We start from the raw sequence: 22,866 nt of genomic DNA, 5'->3' as shown, positions 1-22,866 counted from the left end.
GTACTTAAGATCTGTCCAAATAGTTACTCTGGGAAAAAAAGCTTTGAAGGTGACCTAGAAATACTGTAAACTAACTGTTCAAAATGGAAAACTGTTGAATTTTTCCCAACAGTTTCATTCAGTTTTTCTCTCTCCGTTTCTGACAGGCCTAGATGCCTTTTGTGATTCTTATACTGTCTCCTGCATGACGGGCGTGCACCATCTTCAAGCTTTAACTTCTCTCTTCAGTACTGACTGCTGTGTTTTAGCAAACCCCTTAAGATTCTTGTCAGAGCTACACTTCCCTCTAAACTGGCCATTCCTTCAGTGCTGGTGTCGTTTTTGGTTTTCTATTTCTGTACCTGTGTAGCTTTGCCAGATATGTATCTAGTCATACCAAATGTTATTACAACCATTTGCTGTGTAATACATTAGTAAAAAAAACCAAACAAGTAACAATGACCTTTATAAGTAGCTGTTCACTATGGAATAAAGGTAGTTAAAAGTATCACACAAGGTATTATTGAAATGGCATGATGGTGATCTTTACAGGAGAAAAACCAAACCCATAAAAGTAAAGCATGTTCTCCAAGTGCTTTAAAATGTATTTAGAGACCTATTATATGGTTAACATCAATATGGAACTCTGGATGTCTTCACTTACAATTATTCTAAAGTAGCATTGCTGTTTAGTCTTTGTGTGAGATTTTGGCAATTATGCTTTTCTCTACTAATCTTGGTGTTCAGTGATTTGTGTATTTGTCTTTCTAACTTCTAATAAACTCACTCCAACTCAGGTGTCTGTCTTTGCTTAGTAGTGCTTTTTTCTTATTCAACTCTTCTTTCATAATCACGTAGGTTTTCTGTGGAGTAGGGAGTGGTCACTTCTAATCTTACTAAACTGTTGGGGTTTTGTAAGAGTAAAACATTTAAAAATACGATTGTGGTCACTCTTGCCAGTTTCTCTGGGTCAGCACAGCAGTGTAAAACATGAATGCAATATATGAAAAATTAATTTCATTGTGGTTTACATTTTCTTTGGTAAAAGTTAAAAAAGAAGCACAGGACTTTGACCATAAGTATTTCTGATTAGAAATATTTTTGTTTAGGGATTTTAGGGTTAATTAAACATGTTTGCAAGTAATATGGATATTTATTAAGAACAAAACATGTTTTTTTTCTTAGACTGATGGAATGCTTTTGCTTGGGGCTTGTACTCTATTAACCACGGTGTGCTCATATGCAATGGTGGTGGTGAATTGTTGGACTACTGTGCTGGGGTTTTATTAATGATGAATTGTGGCTTGAGCATGTATTCACGTTTAGAAATCTTTGTTACACTGTGGAAGGAACTCTTTTGCTTTGGTAAAGTTGTGGTTATATGGTAATACATGTTTAGATAAATGTATATAGTATGAGTGTATATTAATATCAATTAAAAAGTAGTAATTCATTACTGAAATGTTTTGCAACCAGGCTTGTGGGAGGGCAGCAGGCTCTTGCAGTTTCACATGTATTCAATTTCTTTCAGGATGGCACTGGATCTCTAAAGCGCAGTGGTTCCTTTAGCAAGCTCCGAGCGTCCCTTAGGCGCAGCAGTGAGAAGCTGGTTAGGAAGCTGAAGGGAGGAAATTCCCGGGACAGTGAACCAAAGAACCCAGGGTAATTCATTATCTGTTCTTAGCTGTGCTAGTGTCCCTTGGTCTGTGCCCCACTGTAGCCTAGGGTAGTTCCTAGGGCAGTGTTCCCTTCCCTGCTTAGCTAACTGCATATCATACACAGCTATATCTTAAAGAAAAATAAAATAACTTCTTAAACTTCCGTTGTGAGTTCTGTAGCATCAGAGGATTTATATTTGCAAGAATGAACTCTATTTAAAAATAAGTTTTTTCTTTTTTGCTGCTTTACCTACTTGAAGATTAGAAAAGCTTCATAGAACTACTGATGAATGCTAGTTACCTGCAAAGCTATTCTTTTCACACAGCAGTGGAGAATAATAAATGTTACTGATTTTTATAGTAAAATCTGAGTACAATAAACCCACAGCTAACATTCTTCATGTAGCTTAGTATCTTGATATATTCTTGATATAGCTTTATATATTGTTGTGAGCATAAAGAGAATTTCCAACTGAAGCCCCTCTTGGTTTCTATTTTTAGAAAACTCAGATATCAGAGAGCAGAGGAGAATGTTGAAAAACTTGAGCTTAGTTGTGCATCTTACTGACATTTTGGCCCCAGTGAAGTTTGGTAAAAATCCACATTTACTGAGTCTGACTGTTCACTCTTCCCAACTTACCATATGATGATGGATTTGAATGTATGTAATATTTCTTATAAATCCATTAAATTATTCATCACTTATTGGCTGCTGCAGAGTTGAAATGTTGAAATATTAAAATGCACCTACTGCTTTTCATAGTGGCACTTCCAGGTGTTCCCCTCATCCCCAACACAATTGCAGTCAATTTTACAGGGCTTTTTGTTCTTGTGAAAAACTAGAACTCATTTAATTGACAGGAAACTGAGAGTGTGAAGTTGTGCTTTAAAACAGTCATATTGGAGAACTTGGGATAGCTTCTGATGGAGCAACTGAATCTGAGTAATGTAGTAGATGATGATGATATTACTTGAGACTGACCTGGAGGCAGGGTCTCCCTGTGTTACTGGAAGTGCTCCAGTGAAGTTTTGTCTTATTGTTTTTATGGCTGTAAAACATTAACTACTGCAGCAGTACATGTAGAATTAGCTTCCTTGCATATCTGTTTCAAATTCAGCCTGATCTGAATTTTAGAGTTGTTACTTAAGATTTCACTGCTAGACACTTTATGTTGAAGGCACTGAATGGAATTGAAGGTCAAAATTCCTTTGCATTTATTGATCCATCATAAAGAACTATTTCTGAGATAAGAGTTTGGGAATAAACTATGGAAAGCACAAGATTAGAAAAAGGTAATGTGTAAATGTAAAATGCTTTAGGGAAAACAAACAAAGGCAAGCTAAAATAAAAGAGAGAATTCCTTCATTTTCTTCAGTATTAGTTTTATACATTGTTTTTCTGTTTCTATTAAATTCTGTCCAGAGTTCATATATCATAGTTCAGGTGTATTGTTTTATGAATAGATACATTTATTCTTAGCTGATTCTGCATTTTCTCCTCATTTTTATGAGATGTGGAAAGGCTTTCACTTTCACAAAAGCCAGGAAGTTCATTCCTTATTCTCTGTAGTATTTGTAGCTAAAACTCTTTCTGCAGGTAAAGTAACTCCACATTTATAGGTGTAGAAAATGATACTTACATATAACTGAAGATGTTTGGCTTTCAGTGCCTGTGAGAACTCACCTGCCTTGTTACTGTCTCCACTTGAGCTGTGTTACCTGAGCAGAGCTCTCTACCCATGTTAACATGAATTACACAGTGGGGTTTGTAGCACCAGATGAGATTGCCTCAGATGAAGGCATTCATGCGAAACAAAACTGAAAGCAAAGCAATATCTTCTTGCTTTCCCTTTCTGACAGAATCATCTTGTTTTTAGATGTCACCATAGTTCTCAAGGAATAATTTATTCTTAAAACTTGCAATAAGTATATTGCATTGATGGACTTTTATGTAGATAGGCACTTTCAATGTATAGGACAATAAATAATATAATTTCTGTTCTTGCAATAAACAGAGTTTTAAAATCCTGATTTATATTAGCTGGTTTTAATAACAAATGCAAAGATTTCTGGTATTAAACACCAGCTTTGTAGGTCATGAAACATAGCTTACATATTGATATTTCAAGAAATCATTTTGATTTCATTTTATGAAGAAACTTTAGTGAATAGAATTTTTTTTTTTTCCTTTTGAGTGTAACAAAAGGCATATTCAGTTGTTACTATGCCAACCTTTGGGTTTTAGTGTGTTTGATAGCTGAATATTTCAATACAGACATACAGCACTCATATAAATCTTCCTTGCTGTGAAGGAAGCAGCCACTTTAGGAAGAACGCTTCTGTTCCTCCCTCCTTAACAGTGAATTCCCTACCTGTGTCAAGGAAGGCTTTACTCTGAACTTGATTTACACCTCTTGTTTATACTCTGCTTCTGTAAATAGGAATTGACAGTGCTGGTGTGAGCACTGAGTGAGAAATACTTGAATAACAATATACTCACAGGATGAAGGAAGGACGTAGTGTCCATGTTGTTGCTTCATACAGAAGGCTGAAGGGAATAAAATGGAACACTCGTGAGGGAAATTGTTTCTTTACAATCCTGCAAATGCCTTTTTGACAAATAACAAGTATCTTAAAACTGGTATTTGAAACATGCAATACCTGAAGCAAGGTGTCAGTTCTTTATCATATTTCAGAATTCAGTTCTGTAATAATTTGACTTTCATTAATTAGTGTTCTTTATTTCTTCACTTCAAAAATATTGACCATACAGCAGAACAGTTAAGATTTCTAATCTAAAAGAGAAAAAACAAGCTTTCATTATTGCTATTATTTATTCACCAAAAAAATACCTGCACATTCTTTGTGGAGACATGTTTGAAACATGGAGGGAGCTAAAAGTGCATTTGCAGACCACAGTTCTTAAAAATGTTGATTTAAACAAACCCAAACAAATAAAAGACCAAACCACAAAGTAGTATCTCAGGTATGAGTATTTTTTTTTTTTTAACTGGCACTTTAGCAAGAACCTAAAATATGTGTGTGAACTTGCACTGGTGGATTTTCTGTTTCCTTGGAATGTTTTCCATAAACCTTTATACTCTTTTGGAGAGTTTTCTGTAACATTTTGTTTGTTTTGCAGATTAACTTCCTTTGACTTCCATATATAACCCTTGTTGTACCTGTTTCCTTGAATAAATGAGAGGTGTACACCATGCATGAGTCCTCGCTTTGTTGTTGCTAACACTCATGTCAAATATTTTAAATTGTGTGCTTCTGGCTTTGGAAACACCCAGATGTAGTGCTGGGGAGAACCAGCCAGGCTGTGTTGTGTGGCAGCTGTGTTTTGGTTCATTGTCCTGCTAAGCTTTTGCTTTACCAAAGCATTTAAAATTTGTGCTTTGACTGTTAGCAGTGTTGCTTCAGTAGAAAGAAAATCTGGTTAATATCTAAAGTGATATCTGTATGGATAAACCTTTCCATGTTACTGGAAGGCATTGCAAAGTTTGCTTTAGCCAGTTGTCCCAAGATGCAGGGAGCACTGCAGGGATAGGGCTCGTTGTTTTGTGATCAGTTCATCAAATATGAGCTCTCATTTAGTTCTGAAATAGTTAAAGAACTCGTGAAAAATCCAAGCAAATGCAGAATATTCTGAGTAGTGGACAGGCACTGGTGTAAAGGACATCAGACATTCCATGGTAGGAATCTTAGGACTGATCTGGAATTTCATGACGCACACTTGAAAATATTTTTTGTTAAATTTTTTGTATATTTGAGAAATGTAGGTAAATTACTCATCCTTGTTTCAAACAGCAGCAGGAGATCTTGCAGTTAATGCAGTGATATTTTGACTGTCAGTAGCTCCTGAGTAGGTGATGAATTTTTCCTCTTTTCCATTGTTTTCCATACCCTATTCCAGGGAGCTTGTTACCACTGCTTGGAGTGTTGTAAAGCCAAAAGCACAGCCAAAGTTAACAGCAGCAACTATCTTATTTCCTTCCACTTTGAAATACTTAAAACATTTGAAAACGCTTTTAAAAATTTATTATGAAGATTTAACTAAATGAGGCAGAAAGTACCAAACTAACTCTTGTTGTAGCTTTTTCAAGGTAAATGCTGCCTACACAACAAACTTGTGTTTCAGATGTTTTTTCCTAAACTGTTTGAATGTTTTGATGCTTTTGTAAGAAGCCACACAAAATTGAAACTTTTTTAATAATTAAAACTCAGTGTAAGTCACTGTATTAATTTGATGCGCTTTAAAAATGGAGATTTTGAGATAAATCAGTTGCTTGAAATGTTTAAGCTCTGAGGAGCTTGTAATTTTGGGGGGTTTTTATATGTAATTTGAAGTGAGTACAAACATATTTGAACTTCTGTAGTTGTTACCTTAAAGGCTGTCCCTGAGATCAGCTTTGGGGCATTGCTCCCACTCCCTTCACTGTGCATTGCTCATTGTTGTACTTGTGTTTTTAGAGCTGTAGTTTTCAGCCATTCTGATCAGTTTATCCTTGCATGTTCACTGTCCTGGTTGCAGCATGAAGCGTGCCAGTTCTCTGAATGTTCTTAACATGGGTGGCAAGGCTACTGAAGATCATTTTCAAGTAAGAAACCCTACAATACTCCTACGAAAATAAATACTGTTAGTAGGGTTTGGGATAAAAAGAGTGTGATAAATAATAAACCAACAATTCCACAGTGATTTTGAGAGCCTACTTCAGTAAGGTGTGTGAAGGATGTGCTTAAGGCATCATTCTCTGACACTTTTGTGAATTATGATTAATTTTAAGAAAAGGTTCAAGTCCAGCCAGGGAAGAGCATTAGCTTTTATGATACCAAGCAGTCTCTGGCTTTGGACTTCTATTACAATGGATGTAAAACTTAGGGAATTTCACATTCTTGTAAAAGCAACTTAAAAATACAAGAACTGTTAAAGCCAAATATTTTCAATATTTTTTACTTCAGCCCCTTTATTGCAAAGAGCCCTGTCATTGTAATTGTTGTACATTACCAGGTGCCCTTAAACACCTCTGTTGTTTTTGAGGTGGCACAGGAGCAGTCTCAAAAGTTTGTCTGATCTGTGTTGTGCTTCTGCTAATAAAAAACCTTATTTTGCTTAACTGTTCATGGTGTGCCCAAGTGCTACTCCTCATTGCCTGTTTTTACCTAACAAATCATTGTTTAAATTGTCCAATGAGTTAGCAATGTTCTTCTAAACACTGCTGTGTGTTTTACTAACACAGTAACTGCTACTAATTTTAGGAAGATAAAATTGCTTCTGTACTAACAAAACTGTAGGTGAGGATCTTCATCACCGTGTGTCCTAAAGTAGCAGGAAAACCCCAGCTGTGCCTCTTGTATTCCCCAGTGGTGTAAAGGTGTTGGAACTGTATGATCCCTAAAGAATGTGCTGCAGAGTTCCCTGTAGTTGGAAGTGTAAGCAAACCTTTGCTCAGGGTGAGGTTCAGCCAGAACAAATGCAGGGTAAAGCACAATTCTCTGCAGCAGCAGTGCCAAGGGTGTCGAAGAGCCGTGTCCCAGGTGCCCCTGACTGGATGGATCCTCAGTGTTTGTGAGGAGAGGCTTTTTGTTGGTGTGTACAGCACAATAGTAAAATCAGTTCTTTGTTCTTGTGAACTTTTGTAGTTCCTCAGCTATAGACACCCATGGCAATTCCCATTAAAGGGCTCTTGCATTTCTGGGAAGGCTTAGGCTGGATTGTAAGGGTGTGTATACTTTATAGTATTGCTAGTTAAAAATTGGGGAAAAAGATGTTTATTGGACTCCAGAAAGCATCCCCTATCCAGCATGAACAGTTCTCAGTATTCCTTATGTTTGTTCCCATTTGTTAAAACTAGGACTTTGTTTACTTGAACTATCTGGACATCTGCTTAATTTCTTTGTTTTTTTCCCCTTCACACAGGAACGAAATAATTGTCTGACAGACTCGCGAGCTCTGAGTGTCAGTCATTCTGATCTGGCGCATTGAGATTTGGGACAGAAGCTAGCTAATATTCCTGTGTGAATAAAGAAGCACTGAGACCTTCAAAGCTTTGGTTCCTCATCCTTGTCCATAGGAACACCTAGTTTGTAGATGTTGTTGGTTTTTTTCCAATGGACTGCTGTTTTTTTAAATAGGGACAATTTTAAACACAGCATTAGTGAGTGTTTTCTTCTAAGGGAAAACTATAGATGTATTGCTCATTGCACTGCTCCCATTCATGCTACTTACATAAATTTCTTTAATAGATCTGACTATTACAGCAGCCAAAAAAAAAAGAGCAAAAATACAAACACATTCAAAGCATACCAAAATGCAAGTGTTGGAAAATGTAAGCAAAATTAAATGTGTGGCAGTAAATACATACAGTGCTGGAATGAGAAGTGGATAAATTTATGTGCATTACTGTAGAAATTCCAGTTGAGCATTCTGTAGTGGTGGGGTTTGCCCTTGCACCACTGATTCTTGTAATGGTAGAAGCCTTGGCTAGCAAAACAGCACCTAGACATGACAGACTTAACCACTAGACTGAGCTATTAAACCTTACAGAAGTGTTGGCTGGGGGTAAGTTACATTTAGATAGAATGCATAGCAACACCTGTGACCATAACTTTTGGTATTTGTAAGTCTTAGGGCACAATAATCAACGGATATAGGATGGTTTGTGTGCATCAGGAGAAATGGAAAAAACCTTTACTTTGTGTGATTGAAGAATATTCAAGTTTTGGACTGCAACTGTCCCAGAGCAGCTGCTGCTGCTCTCAGGGAAACATCGAGCCTCAGGTTGACTTTTTCGCTTGTCCACTGGAATTCACAATCCCATTCTCTGCTTGCTGAAAGTGCCCAACGTTTCCTTATGCTGATCCCAAATGCTGCCTTTCTCCACACCAGCTGGTGACAGCAGAAGCAGGCACTGCACGCTGGGATGTCACACTGCGGGGTGGCTGCTCTGCAAGGACCACTCTGTGCTAAGGGCCCCTGTGGAAGCACTCAGTGGCTGTAAGTGACCTGTGTGACCACATATCCATGGTAAATCCACTTAGGTTAATATATATGTGCTGTCTGTATACAGGACTGCTGCTGGAACAAAGTATGTATGTTTTAAGGATTTTATAGTCATTAGGATTTCCTTTTGCTTTTCTGTAAAGCTTGTAATTTTGTTCACCTTTTGTAAAAATTCCTATTCATGTGAAGTTGGATGAGAAAGTAAAAAAAGGCGGTGTGTGTACAAATGTATTTGTGGTCATGGTTGTGAGTTGGAAAATGTTGAACAAAATTAACTTTGGGAAAAGCTGGAAAATTCATTCAAGGTCAGCACCAACTGACGGAAGTAAAATATAGGAACATAAGCAGGTTTTAGTATTTGAACAGGCTGTGAAAAGTCATTAGAATTAGTACTTAGTAGGAATTTTTGACTGGGTTTGCACCTGGTTTTAAGTTGGTTACAGTAACTGATGCAAAAGTTGTCTGTGTAATGCACTTAACAATGTTTACCAGGAGGTACCGTCTGAGCATCTCTGCAAAGGAAGCTGCATGTGGTGCACCTGCTTTAGAGACAGTGTAGGAATGGTGAGACATGATGCTGCTAATAATTATGTAGAAGTTTTAGCACATAGTGCAATTCATTAATGAACTTGAGCAGGAACAGGTTGTTGCTCAGTTATCTTAACAATAGATGCTCATATAATGTTGACTCTTGAGTTTTAATCTTTTTATTAAGAGCTTTTTATATTAAAAAATATGTAATATATAGACTTCTTTTTTCCCTCCTAAAGTAAAATGTGTTCTGTGCCCCCACTGGTGAGCTGGGCTCTCTGCACAAAGGCAGACTGAGCTGGCTCTGCTAAAAGAGCTGTGTCAGGCTGCCAGCTGTGCCCTTATCCAGCCCCTGCTCCACCTGGAGTCTGCCTTCCAAAAAACCCCCACAGGACTATTCAGACACAAAACTGTTTCAGCAATGAGGAATTACTTAAACTGAAGGATGTGATTCCCACAGTCATCTTTCAACATTGAAGCAAAATGATTTTTTGCAACCTCTCAAACCCCCAACCCTGTGTAAATAAGTGATAAATTATGTTACCATGCCAAATGACAACGTACAGTCAGTTTCAAAGTGCAAGACTGTGGTATGTTGATGGTGATAGTGAGGGAACTTTCTTGGTCAAGATCTTGCTGGTGGTGGCATTACTAATACTATGCTTTTAAATGTTTTAATCCTTTATATAGTATTTTAAAGTGTGATGAAAGGTTAAGTTGTTGAGCTAATGCATATTAAACAACTCTTATATTTAAAAGGTTCATTTATTTTTCTGAGAAGAAACAAATTTCAAGACTTTTTTAATCCATAAATCCCTGAGAATAGTCAAGTCCTTACTGTTAAGATCCCCTGAGCTGTTAGCAGTTTGAAAACTTTTAAAAAACAAAAACTAAAGTCGACCTTCCCTGTGTTTGACTCATGGATGAGTTACTGTGAGGACATGGTTTGTGTGCATTTATATTTCAGATTACCTTTTCAGTTCACTTTTACACAAGATTTTCTTTCTGGATTTCCTTTTTTAAGGTTCCAGTTATAGCTAAGTCTGCATAAAGAATATGTCCAGAATATCCAGTTGTATAATTCTGGGATGTCTTCAGCACCAAACTAAATCAACAGCTCTGATGAAACAAAAAACTGGAAAAGTTTTCTTTTCAAAACTGACAGACATCTTGTTAGGAAAACTGCAACCTTGGTAATGCAGTTTTCAATCTGGCATTTTTGTCCTTGACTAAAATGTTAAGAGTGAACTTGAATAAAAACTTAACAGGACTCTCTGTTAGGCCTCAGATTCTTCCACAAGCAGTGGTGAGTCTGGGTGTACAGCAGGACGTGGGATGAATGGTACATGGAATTGTTACTGATAGAAAGGTGCCTGTTGCCCTTCTTTCTCTGGTTATTGGCAATATTTGGTTTTGAGTTTAGATCTTACTAAACAGTCTTGTAAAATGTAATTGTTTCATTATTTGCTCCTTTTCTGGAGGAGTAACTGACCTGTTACTGTGGTGTGTCTGCACTTACACAATGCAAAAAGAGTCAGTTATCTACAGTTTGTACTTTTTCTTATAGTAAATGACACCTTCATCCCCCAAGCATTCCTGAATCATAGTAAGTTAAAATGGTTTCGAGCTTGACAAGTATTTGTACTTAAATTGTATCATTTGAATCCAGAGGTTTTGCAAATGGTGTGGTTCTGTTGTAAATACCTAGTAAAAGTTGTGTGCAGTGCTGCATTGACAGTGTGCTTACAGTAGTTAACGAGTTTAAGTTACTTTGGTTTTTGTTGAGCAGGTCACATGTTGTGTCTGAAGGCTGCTAAGAGTGACGTTTTTGGTCACATTAGTCTGTACTGAGAGAATAAATGTTAACAGATGTGATGCTGAGAAGTTTAGTTTCATTGTCATCGATTTACAGAAGTACATGGGGGGGTTTGTGTGTGTAAATATTTAGAATCGAGGACTGTCTCAAACATCTACATTGAATTATTTTTCCCCCTAAAACCATTCACAATTGTGCCAGAACACTGAACAGTTAAGGCCAGTTGTTTACAAACCTGAAACAACAAAGCAAGAAGCCAAACAGACTGTGGGGGTCTGGTAGAGTTCCAAAGCTGGGAGGGTGCTTGTGCTCAAAGTGAAATTGCAACTTGGTTACATCTGCTTGTAAATGAGAAATATATAGGGAACCATCGTTTCTCAAATGTCATTTAACATTTCTTTTCAAAGTGTAGAAGAATATTTAAGTAGTCTTGCAGGATAAAGACTTAATACATTTTAGACTGTAAATCTTTGTAAAAACTACTTCATTTTTTTTTGCTTGTATAGAATACAAATCTCAGTTGTGAAACCCAAAGATAAATAAAGCTCTATAAAGGGAAGATTCTTAAATTGCATTTATTAAAACTTAAGCACATTTCAGCACTTTTGACACAAGGCTTCAATAGGCAGGTGCTGTGTCTGGTTCCCATGAGGGTTTGCAGCCCCACTTGGGTCAGATGGATGTCCTGGACTGTGTCTGGGACTGGGGGATGGGGCAGGAACTGGAGTGACTGAGTGTTGGCTGAGCCTTAGTGGGGCTCAGCTGGATTTGAGATTGCAGGGTTTGTGTGTGCTCATGAGCCAGGAGACAAACTGTAGTGTACTCTGACTCAGCTGGAGAGAAATAACAACAAAACAGGCTCAGAACACTTGAGCAGGTAAAATGTTACTGCTGTTTGTTTAGTAAAAGTGTTTTTCACCAAGTAAACTGGAACTTTGATTACAGATCCATCTGTGACTTAACACTTCAGGGCCATTCCTGCAAGCAGTCAAGTTGTAAAAAAGAGTGATCAAAATATTAGAGACTGAGCCTTCAGGGGTTTCACAGTGTTCTAGGCATGGCTCACAGTGAGGCAGACTCCTGGGATTGGAGCCCAGAATTTGATGAGGCTCTTCTGTAAATGAACTTCCAGGTGGGGTTTGATGACTCCCATTAATCAGCTACATCTCTCTGTGGCTGCTTTTCCCAGTCAGCACAATAGGATGAACATTACCTTGGCTGCAGTTCCAGCCCAGATACACAGGGCAGGAATAGAAGAGAACTGGAGTGTTACTTGTGCTGTGTTCCTTGATCTTTATTGAAGTTGTTAGGGAGAAGGCATGGAAGGTAAGGGTTTGGAGGTGGCCCTGTCTCTGAGCTGTGGTACTCTCCTTTTTCCTAGGAGTACACAAAGGCTTTTAAGCTTCATGGTTGGATTTTATTACAAAATGCTGTGCAGTCATTTCCAAATACAGAGAATCAAGACATTTTAGAAAAATGATTTAGACACAACTTGTGCTCTTTGCACAAGGGCCCCTGAAGACATCTGAAGGGGTTGCAGAAGGCACTGAAAGCAGCTCATCCTTTCTGCTCGAGTCTCCCTCCTTTCAGCTTCAAGCTGTGCCTGTTCTCCTCTGGAATTTCCTGAGGCAGTCACACAGGGTCTCTTTTCCTTGAGTCACATTTAGTTGTTCCTTGAGAAATCTGCCATAGTTCCAGCTGAGGCAGTTTACAGCCAGCCAAAAGTTTCAGCTACCCAGCTGCATGCTTCCACGTGAAAAGATGGGTGAATGTCCTGAAGGAGTGTGACTGGGGAAAGGCAGAGGCGGCAGCTGCTTCACAAACACAGGGTTCCTTGGCCAAAGGACAGACCTGAGCTGTCACTCCACAAAAACATGGAGTTCTTGTCTGGGCCAGCAGCAGGAGAGGGGAAACACGAGAGCTTGGTGAGTGTGTGATACAAGTGAGCATCACTCACTGATGGGAGCAGGCACCCACAGAACAGAGGCCTTTGGACAGTGTAACTTCACCTGGCTTGCTTTCACATGGGACAGAGCAATGGAAAAATTCAGCCATAGGAAAAGCGGAGTTCATGGCACTGTCTCAGGACAGCAGAAAAATGTGACAAATAGCACAGACAGGAAGAAAACCCACATGAAGCTCTAAGTGAACAACAAAAATCACCTGAGAAGAGCAGTCACATCTGAATGGATGAAAAGAGCTGAAGGTGCCCTTCAGGATCACAGCTGAGCTGAAAGCCCAGCAGGGACACAGGACATCAGAGGCAGCAATCCAGAAGCCCATGAAGAATGCTGATCCAGCAAAACACAGAGCAGGGCAGAGCATCACGAAGAAGACAGAAACCTTGCCCTGGGGCTACACAGCTTTAGCAATGGCAAAGAGAATGAGGGGATGTGGTTTGCTGTCCTTCAGATGAAAGAGGCTGAAGAGCTTTTGCTATGAAGGGAAGGGACTGGAAAGCAGGAAAAGAGTATAAAATGAACCATTAAAATACTTGTTTAGAGTGCTTTAAAGCCAGATATCCTCATCTATTACAAAGGCAGTGCAATTTTAATTCTTACAGTAAGATGTTAAAATCAAATACCTTTATGGCATTTTTTTCTTTAAAATTGTAATAACAATTGGTTTTAAAATAGGACAGCTGCTTTGTGACAAAGAATGGCTCTCCTTAATTGGCAGCATGAGACCCAGAACCAGCAGCAGGCAACATGAACTGGTTGAATTTCAAGCCCTGTTGGGTCTGGAAAGAGAGAGGGCACTAAACTACAGTAAATGCTGTTTCTAGATGAGCATGCTATTAGAATAAAATTAGACATCAGGTTTCCCCCATCATGGGGATTTTAACATCCCACTCCCCTGGGCAGCCTCCACCTGCCCACAGCTTCCCTCTCTTTCAGAACCTCAGGACACTCCTCTCACAAGGAAAACCTGAATATCCAAGTGTAAAAAGATGATCTTTCACAATGTAGACAAGGCTAAATGTAGTCATACCATTGTTCAAATACTTCACCATCAACTTCTCTCATCTAGGCAGAACTGCATTTCACTGGTAATTCTTCCTGAAGCAAAGTTTGGTACATTTTTGGAGCAAGTTGCTTTGCTATGCAAAAGGGTTACTTTACTCCTTTTACACCTTCCAGCTGTACTGTATAGTAGCAAAAGGATGGAGGGAGATGGGGAGCAAAAACTACACTTAAAGTCCTCATGCTTCCAGCACAGTGTGATGCTGCTCCAGGTGAGGGTGTGGGCAGTGATGTCCGGCTGGCCATCAGTCTCATCAGCAGCTGGTTGGACCAGGTTATTCCAAGTGCTGGGGTGACTTTGCTGCCCATTATCCTATAAAGAAAATGTTACACATTTCTGCATGCATGAATTTCGTATGAAATGCCTTCTGTTCTAACAAAACTTCACTAGAAGACTTAATTTACTGTTTCTCTAATGTATATTGAAAACTATAGGTCTTTGAAGACAGGTGACAGGGTTTACTCACAAAACTTAGGTTCTCCCTGTGGCAAGGAAACAGCTGCAGAAGTGCTTCTATACAGAGCAGCTGTCATTCTTTCAACTACAGCCAGGGGGAATACCTACCACTGTCTGGACAGGCTTCTCTTGTAACAGGAAAACCACAGAGAAAAATGGATGAACTTCTAATATGTGAAGCGTGTAACTGTTAGCCTTGGATTCTATTTGCAGGTATATTTAGAAATGTTGGGTAAACAGGACACTGTGTATGTGTCACTTTCAACCCAATGTTTAAAACCATTTTTTCCCAGGAAAAGCTGCAATTTCTCCAGTAAAAGAACTGTGAGATAACCAGGCAAAAAAATAATAATTGAACCTTATCCCTGTTCTGTGTAAGGTCAGAATCCAAAGGACATAGTGAACTTCACCCATTTATGTAGCACCCAGCTTATGCAGTAAATAAAGGTTATAGTTAGAATTCAAACAATAAATTCGTACATTTGACTCCTGTTAGTATCTTTGTGTCAAAAGTTACTATTTTGGGTTTTTTCTTAGCTCAGTAACAAAGCCAGCTGCTTGGGTTTGGTTGCTGTATTTTTTAAGCAGACTGAAGGTCCACAGAGACAAGATACAAAAATTCTCTCATGTAAGCAGGTATTGACTCCAGGGATTTTTCCCTGCTAATTTGTGATTAGGGATTACAGTGTAAATGTATATGACATTTCTTCACAGCATGAGTTAATGCTGAGCTCCAGCAAATCCAGCATTTCTGGGTAAATGCCTCACTGCTCCTCCCATGATCCTGTAGGTTACCCTGGAGTGACAGAGTGGTTCAGAGCTGCTGTGTTTGACATTGTCACACTGTGTGGATGACTCACCTACAACTGCACTGAGCAGCTTCTGACTCGCTCACTGCGTCCGTCACCTGAAGCACAAAAACAAGGTCTGCAGCTGACCTGGGGTTCTGGGTTTGTATTTAGCAAAGCAGGAGGGCAGGGAAGGAAACCAAGGCAAGAAAATCCAAGCTATCAGAGCATATATTAAGTCAAGTTAGAAAACACTTATTCTTTCAAGGCAAACTAAAATGGATTTGGGAATTACAAGCAAATTACAATGTTAAAACTAATTAGCAAGCTACATCTTACATTAATTAAACCACCTCTAGATGCTTTATTTGTTTAAAAAAAGCCCCAAACCACAAACAAACTCCCCACACTCACAAAACTGTTCCAGTGTTGTAGCTGGAGATAAAATACAAAAGCCCAGATCTTCCAAAAGTTCCCTGTTCTCAATGATTTCATTGCCTTTGAAGCTTCTCAGTGGCCTGCCTGCACATTGACTTACCCCTTCCCAAGGCCACATTTGGAGTGTGAATGCTTCACCCCTGGCATTCAGACACTCCTTCAGTTTGTGAGTGGACTAAGAGCAGTGTCTTGCCTTGTCTTCTCAAAAGAATACTCTGTTACCAGTATCATTGTGGCCCTGTTTTGGTCCAGCTCAATTCAGTGCATGCACTTCAGTGATTCAGTAATTTCAGCATTTACACAAAAATGCTGAGTTCCATGGAAATGCAGCAAAGTCCCTGGTGCTTCACTGTCTCCTGGAATGTAATTGTGCCTGCAGAGCTCCCAGAGCAATCCTGCTGGCAATGGCATTTGAAGCCAGTGATAAGAAAGAACTCTTATTTTGCTTTAATGCTCTGTGCAGTTACTATACACACCTGTTTCTGTTAGCTTTAGCAGATAACTTTTGAGAACATTAACAGCCTATAAAAGCTTTGAGTAGTTAACATTTACTGAAGGACATCAGTTTAAGGAAGCTTCAGTTTCCATCAGTCACTGTCAGCTGACAGTGGTAAATACACCACCATGAAATCTGCATTTACACAGATTGCTCCATCACCCTCCAGCCATTTATTAAACAGCCCCTATAGAGTAAGAAGCAATTTGATACCATACCTGGTTAATGCACATGATGGGAGTCCTGAACCGAGTGCTTAGGCTGTGCAGCTGTGCCCCAAAGGTCTGCAGGTAGCGAGCCTTCAGCGCAGACTCGGCCGGGCCGAACTCGCAGCGGAACAGGGCGGCGATGGAGTCGATGACCACGAGCCGCACCATGCCCCGAGCCAGCAGCAGGGACAGCCTCCTCGTGATGCACTGCTGGAAGGTGTCCTGCCACACACACACACGGTGACACAGGGCAAAGAACCCTGCTGGGACAGCAAGACTGAGCTACAGCAATCGCCACAAGCTCAAGGAGTTTTGAATCGTGAAGGCAGCTGGTGGGTCTCTAAGTCTCACCAGTAACCAGATCTGGTGGTTTTACTGAGGAGAAAACTCAAGAGACAAAACTGCAACCTGCATTTATCTGCAGCTCTGACTTTACTGATACTTTAAAACCTCAAGGGTATAGTACTACACTCCTAAACGGTTCTGTTTTCATAAAGTAATACAATGTTAAAGGGTTGGAATGGACCTTAAAAATCATACAGTCCCAACCCCCTTACCATGGGCAGGGACACCTCCCACCAGACCAGGTTGCTCAGAGCCACATCCAGCCTGGCCTCGAACACTGCCAAGGATGGGACATCCACAGGTTCTCTGAGCAACCTGTTCCAGTATCTCAGCACTCTCACAGTAAAGAATTTCTTCCAAGTATCTAAATTTCCCCTCCCAATTTGTACCCCTGCCCTATCTGCATTTCCTGACATTTCCCTCTCCAGCTTCCCTGCAGCCCCTTCAGACACTGGAAGATTCCCATGAGGTCCCCATACAACCTCTTCTCCAGGCTGAACAGCCCCAACTTTCTCAGCCTCCCTGGGGAAGGCGTGGTTCTCACTGCAACACTCAGGACACGAGGCCATCATTAAATGTTCCAACCCAGTTACAGACTGTGCTGCTCTTCCACTGATGACCCCTTAACAGTAAAACACTGCCTCAAATCCATATTGATCAAGAGTCTTAAAAACATTCTTTGTGCTACTACTTACCAGGTCTGCTGCCTGCTCAACAAAAATGCTGTTTCCAAATCTGATCTTCTGTATGATTTCAGCTGGAACATCTGCACGCAGCTTATGCTGTTGATCTATGAGCTGCTGCAAACGTTTGCTTGGGAACACATCTTCTGTACAAATGTAGACAGCTCCTGCAGCCCAGGAAACCACAGGGCTCTTACACACACAGTTTTCTTAACAGCACACAAACTACATCAGACATTCTGCGCTCAAAAGCCACACATATGGACCTGGAAATTAGTGTTTGATTTGGTTTGGTTTGGTTTGGTTTGGTTTGGTTTGGTTTGGTTTGGTTTTTTTGCAACCATGTTGAATCAGTGATGAACAAAAACCCCACTCCTGTGAGTTTCCTGCAGTTGCCTGGTCCTTCCTTCAGCACCAGCTGGGACAGCTGGGTTTTGTACTGTCCACTGGTGACACTCACTGTGCACAGCTGTGGAGCACCTGATCACCTGCCCTTGGGGACCAGAAGTATCAGTCACAGTTTATCCAACCCACAGAGTGACACTGCATAGTCTGCCTGGTTCACTCAGAAATCCAAAACACAGCACTAGGAATTTCATGCTAAAAAACCTGTGCTAACTTGTGTTGAGACAATAGCTCCTAAGTAAAACATTCTGGCCTTCTCAGCTATCATTCTTTTTTAAGCTGACTGCCGTTTGCACAATGTTGCCTTAATGTTGAAAGAAAGGGATTTTTCTCGACCATGAATTCTTGGCTCACAGAGAAATCATGTGTTGTGTGAAAACCAGACCTGCCTTAAGCAGGATGTCACTTGTCCTCTCCTTGGTATACTTAAAAAGGATGGAATGTCTATTTCTTCAGATTTCATAGTCACTGGGGTTCTTCAAGATGCAGATTTGCATTTCTAGATAGATTGATGCTCCATTGGTTAAATAATTGTATTCTGAGCCAGAGTAACTGCAGCACTCAGGACACTGATAACAGTCACAGGTCCAACAAAACCCAAACAGAAATCAGCAATTTCATCAAATCTGTTATTCAAGCCAAGAAATGTGTTATGCTGGTTGTTGATAAAAAAATACCACCAAAAAATCAACCAAACCGGAATAAAACCCACTAAAACCCCTCGGCCTCACAAAGAACAAATTTTGATTCCTATGATCATAATCTGTCATGCACCAAACCAGTTTGTTACCAACAATCAGTAGCATTTTCTAATTCAGAATTCTAATATGGATATTAATTTGTTCCATTATATTAATGTATTACTTATGAATATGGGCATATAAAATAAATTCAGCCAACACACAGCTGAACACAACTGACATTGCTAGAACAGCAGAAAGATATCCTGGAGGCAAAGGAGGCCTTTGTTTACTTTCAGGATTTCTTTGCTGCTAACCTCCTTGTACTGAGACTTACAAACAAGACTCAATTTAATGAAGTAACTGTTTAAAGAAATGTATTTCAACATCGCCGCTTATGAGAAGGGAAGTTTCTCAGCAGTAAAAAAATACAATGCACCTTAATTTTAAATCAGTAGCAAAATCTTCCACTGGCAGCACAGAGTTCTGCAAGAGTTTTTAAGCATTGTTGTTCTCTTCAAGTTTCCTAAAGCATAAAACTTCTCACATTTAACCTAAGCTTTAATTGCTGTATTTCCCATGGGAGGCTCAACACAAGAGTGCCAACAAGAGTGCTTCTGTACCCATTCCTTGATTTCAACACAAACAAAGTGCAGGAGCATGGATAAAAATGTATTTGCACTCAAACTACATGCAGCAGTTAGCAGCAGCACACAAAGGAACAGAACACAATATAATTGCTTCTGCTCTGATTAATGACATCATGTAACGTAAGCCACAAGCTACTCACAGCCCTTTATGCAAAATCTTAATTTGTACAGTCCATTTTTCCACATGGGTGGATATAGTTCAAGAAATTACTGTCTCCCCTCAGTACATTCCCCCAAATGGGAAATGAATCCATGTTTACAGTTCAGCACTTACCAGACTCTAATCCACCATACTTGTAAGGGTACTGCACACACAGGCACAGCTGTAAACTAATCTGAGTCTTCCCAGCAGAACTTTCCCCAGCAAGCTCCGTGATTCCCACTAAAGGAATGCCACCTTTCAGCAAATTGTCTAGCACTGAACATCCCAGGCTCAGCTTCTGGTGCTGGGAGGTGAAATGATCTTTATCTTGGTAGAGCTGAAGTGCTGCAGGGTTTGGGAGTGGTTTTAATGATTACAAAGGAAAAAAAAAGAAAAAAGGTAGTTTCATTTATTATTTTTTCAACACACAATGATACAATCAGATGCCACATACAAGGTTTATACCTACAAGGGATGCTTTCTTTGTTGATGGAGAATTTCCCTAATTTAGCTTGGTCTTCCCCACCTCTCTCTCCCCATCAGATCTACTGCTGAACGTCTGCACAAAGATTGATAATTTACAGTGAGTTCTTTCCTCCTCTCAAACTCTTTTTTTCCTTTCTCTGCCTCTTTTTCCTTCCCTGAGGAAAGTTACACTCTGAGAGGATTTTGACAGCAAAGGTTCAAGCACAGCAATTATGGAAATAGAAAGCTATAGCAGAGTATAAAACAGCACAGCAGGCATCTGGTCATTTTGTCCTGTTTCAAGCAGGCTCAATCCTGAAAAATGACACCCATTCATTTCCATTTGCCCCCAGGGGAGCTGTCCTTGGGACACTGAAATAATTCACGACAGCATAATTAAAACACTTCCATTCTCATTTCAAACCCACATTACTGTGTCATTGAGGAGCCAGAACTGTATTTGCTCCCACTGGCAGTTAATTTGAGTTTCAGATAGATGTTTTATGCCCTGACTGCATTACCTGTGAGCATGCTGTTCCTTCTCAGGGCATGAGAGACTGTTTTCAGCAGGCACTGGATGTCTGCACTGGAGAGCTTCATCAGCCTCTGCAAGTCTGCTCCAGAGAGGTTTAAAATCTCTTTTACTGATTTTATGTCAGCTGAAATAAGAGGAATTTTTATAAATACTTTTGGCTGTCTTACACAGCAAAGTTTTCTCAATGTCTAATTCTCATATACTTGAGGTTTCTCTGTGCTGCATTCTTGTACAGTGGGCAGGCAACACTCACTTAGAATGTACCAACACAAGCTGTAAAATTGTTTGGAAAATTAAAAGTGTTGGGTTTTGCCCATGCTTCAATAATAATGACTCAAAAAACTTCTTTATGAAATACTTAATTACAGTTCTAAACTATTAGTGTCCATCTGCCTGCCTTCTTATACCCACAAACACACAATTATGTCAAAGATGTAACTGTGGTGACAGATCTGTTAGTGAGGCACTGGCAAATTAAATTACCTTTTTTCAGGGCAGCAATTGTTTTAGGGTTCAAGTCAAACTGGTCCCAATCCATCTCCTGACACAGCACAGCAATGAGCAGCACATCCTGTAATTATCTATGATTAAAGCGGCTTTTATCACAGACACAGGCAAGAAAAAATAGGCATAAATCAGTGTCAAAAGTTTTCAGGACTTTTTTTTCTATTTTAACAACATATTTATCAGTTCTCTTAGAGAAGTAACAATGTTCTGGGATTATTATTTTGAGAATTATTGACACTATTGTTATTTTATATATTGATGTTATTTTACTATGGGAAGAGTGTGGCCAGCAGGCTGAGGGAGGAGATCCTCCCCCTCTACTCAGCCTAAGTGAGGCCACATCTGGAGTGCTGTGTTCAGTTCTGGGCTCCTCAGTACAAGAAAGACAAGGAGCTACTGGAAAGGGCCCAGCAGAGGCCACAAAGGTGATGAGGGGTCTGGAGCATTTCTGCAGACAAGGAGAGTCTGCAGAAGAGAAGACAGAGAGATCTCATCAGTGGGATCAAGATTTCAAAGGTGGGTGCCAAGAGGATGGTGCCAAACTCTCTTCAGTTTCACCTCGAGCAGCTGCCCAGGAAGGCCATGGAGTCTCCCTCTCTGGCGACATTCCAGAGCCACCTGGACTCATGCCTGTGTCACCTGCTCCAGGTGACCCTGCCTTGGCAGGGGGTTGGGCTGGATGATCTCCAGAGCTCCCTTCCATCCCTGACCATTCTGTAATCCAGCCCTTTGGCACAAGTCTTGTCTGATGGCTGTTTACATTTATCCCATTAAAGAATTCAACCAATAATCCTGCAGCTAAGAGCTACTGGTAGTTTTAATTGCCTGTAATTCTGCACAGTGCTTTTACTCTGGACTGCAGCTCACAAGCAAGCTGGACAGCCAATTTATTTCTGCCCTGTCAGACTTCACATGGGGATTTAATTTTCAAATTAAAAAAATCTCACACACCAGCAACTTGGGATGACCCAGGATTATTCATACATTGGACAGTCAAATATAGGTTCGTTAGCTAAAAGCAAATTTAATATTAAATCGTTAAAATCTGTTTGTTTCTTGTAACGACATTAAACAGCTCTTCGAATACTTTGGTCCAAAACACAGTAATTTAGCACCATGGTTGCCTAGAAGAGTACTGTAAGGTTCTTAGCGTCATTCTGATAAACTTTATGAAGGACCACAGCAGACACCCAGGAGTTATATGAGAACACATGACTTTACGAACAATCCCTTTTTTAGGGGCAAGAGACTGTGATGGGTGCTAATAACAGAATAAATCTAAGAGAGCCAAGTTACTTTTAAGTAACACCCATTTAAAACAGCACCCTGAGAAGGTTTAGAAGCCGAAACTTACTGAAATCAATCATGATTACGACGACCCTTGACTGAGGGGCTCCAAACCATTGCGCACTCTCCGCTCACAGGAAGGATGAGGCCCAGGGGAGAGCGAAACACCGGGAGCGGGTCACGGTGCGGCCAGGGGCGTCCCACGGGCCCGGTGGAGCGAGAGGCGGTCACATGGACGGACACACGGACACACACACGGACGGACGGACGGACACACGGACACACACACAGACGGAGACGGACACACGGGCGGACAGAGCGCGCGCCGCCACAGGGCCCTCACCCGGTCACGAATCCGCCGCCGCCGCCGCAGCCAATCAGCGAGCAGTCTGCCCGCGCCGGCCAATCAGAGCTCCCCTCGGCGCCTGCCCCGGCGGGACAGCCAATGGCAGCGCGCCGCTCCTTCCGCTCCCGCTGGGCCGGCCGGGACCGCCGGGGCCGGGCTGGGTCAGAGGCTCGGGCGGGCGCTGTGGCAGTGGCCGCGGGCTCTCTGCGGAGCCGCCCCTCTGCAGAGCCGCTCCGCGGGGCCGCGGGCCCGCGGCTCGGGGCTGCGCTTCCTGGAACTCGGGGACGCGGCTGTGGCGCCCGCGCCCTTCGCTTCCGGGGTGCGGGGCACGAAGGAGGCGGGACTAGCACACCAAGGGACACGGGATTGGCTGGCAGTCCCTCCGCGGGTGGGCGGGGCCGGCGAATCGCTGCTTCCCAT

General features: G+C 40.8%; 2 protein-coding genes across 12 annotated transcripts in view; one reads left to right on the top strand and one right to left on the bottom strand.

Annotated features, from left to right (window-relative positions):
* KLC1 (kinesin light chain 1) overlaps positions 1-11,549 on the top strand; it is a 47,057-nt gene extending 35,508 nt beyond the window's left edge. For 3 of the 6 annotated variants that reach the window (XM_033062118.2, XM_033062117.2, XM_033062116.2), the window contains exon 14: positions 147-775. In XM_033062118.2, coding sequence (XP_032918009.1) covers positions 147-152 — 6 coding nt within the window. In that variant the 3' untranslated portion in view covers positions 153-775. Of the gene's footprint in view, positions 1-146; positions 776-1,510; positions 1,642-6,174; positions 6,242-7,560 lie in introns of those variants that run through there. The other 3 variants (XM_033062112.2, XM_033062113.2, XM_033062114.2) reach the window with 2 other exon arrangements.
* Positions 11,546-22,581, bottom strand: XRCC3 (X-ray repair cross complementing 3). 6 transcript variants are annotated; one of them, XM_033062124.1, is made up of 9 exons: positions 22,168-22,351; positions 20,790-20,902; positions 20,293-20,430; positions 19,439-19,651; positions 17,442-17,596; positions 16,411-16,623; positions 15,331-15,377; positions 14,197-14,326; positions 11,546-13,442 (listed from the first exon to the last, which is right to left on the bottom strand). In XM_033062124.1, exons 2-9 carry the CDS (start codon positions 20,842-20,844, stop codon positions 13,356-13,358), a joined length of 1,038 nt encoding a protein of 345 aa, XP_032918015.1. In that variant the 5' UTR covers positions 20,845-20,902; positions 22,168-22,351; the 3' UTR covers positions 11,546-13,355. The 6 variants fall into 6 exon arrangements, with proteins under 6 accessions (XP_032918015.1, XP_032918014.1, XP_032918011.1 ...); XM_033062123.2 differs by lacking the exons at positions 11,546-13,442; positions 22,168-22,351 and adding an exon at positions 22,444-22,581 and having other exon boundaries at positions 13,471-14,326; positions 20,790-20,877; XM_033062120.2 differs by lacking the exons at positions 11,546-13,442; positions 22,168-22,351 and adding an exon at positions 22,444-22,580 and having other exon boundaries at positions 13,471-14,326.
* Between the last annotated feature and the right edge of the window lie 285 nt (positions 22,582-22,866).

The sequence above is a fragment of the Catharus ustulatus genome, chromosome 6 (assembly GCF_009819885.2).
Source record: "Catharus ustulatus isolate bCatUst1 chromosome 6, bCatUst1.pri.v2, whole genome shotgun sequence".
NCBI classification, from domain to species: domain Eukaryota; kingdom Metazoa; phylum Chordata; class Aves; order Passeriformes; family Turdidae; genus Catharus; species Catharus ustulatus.
The sequence above is the reverse complement of the archived record's forward strand: the minus strand, read 5'-3'. Positions and strand labels throughout refer to the sequence as shown.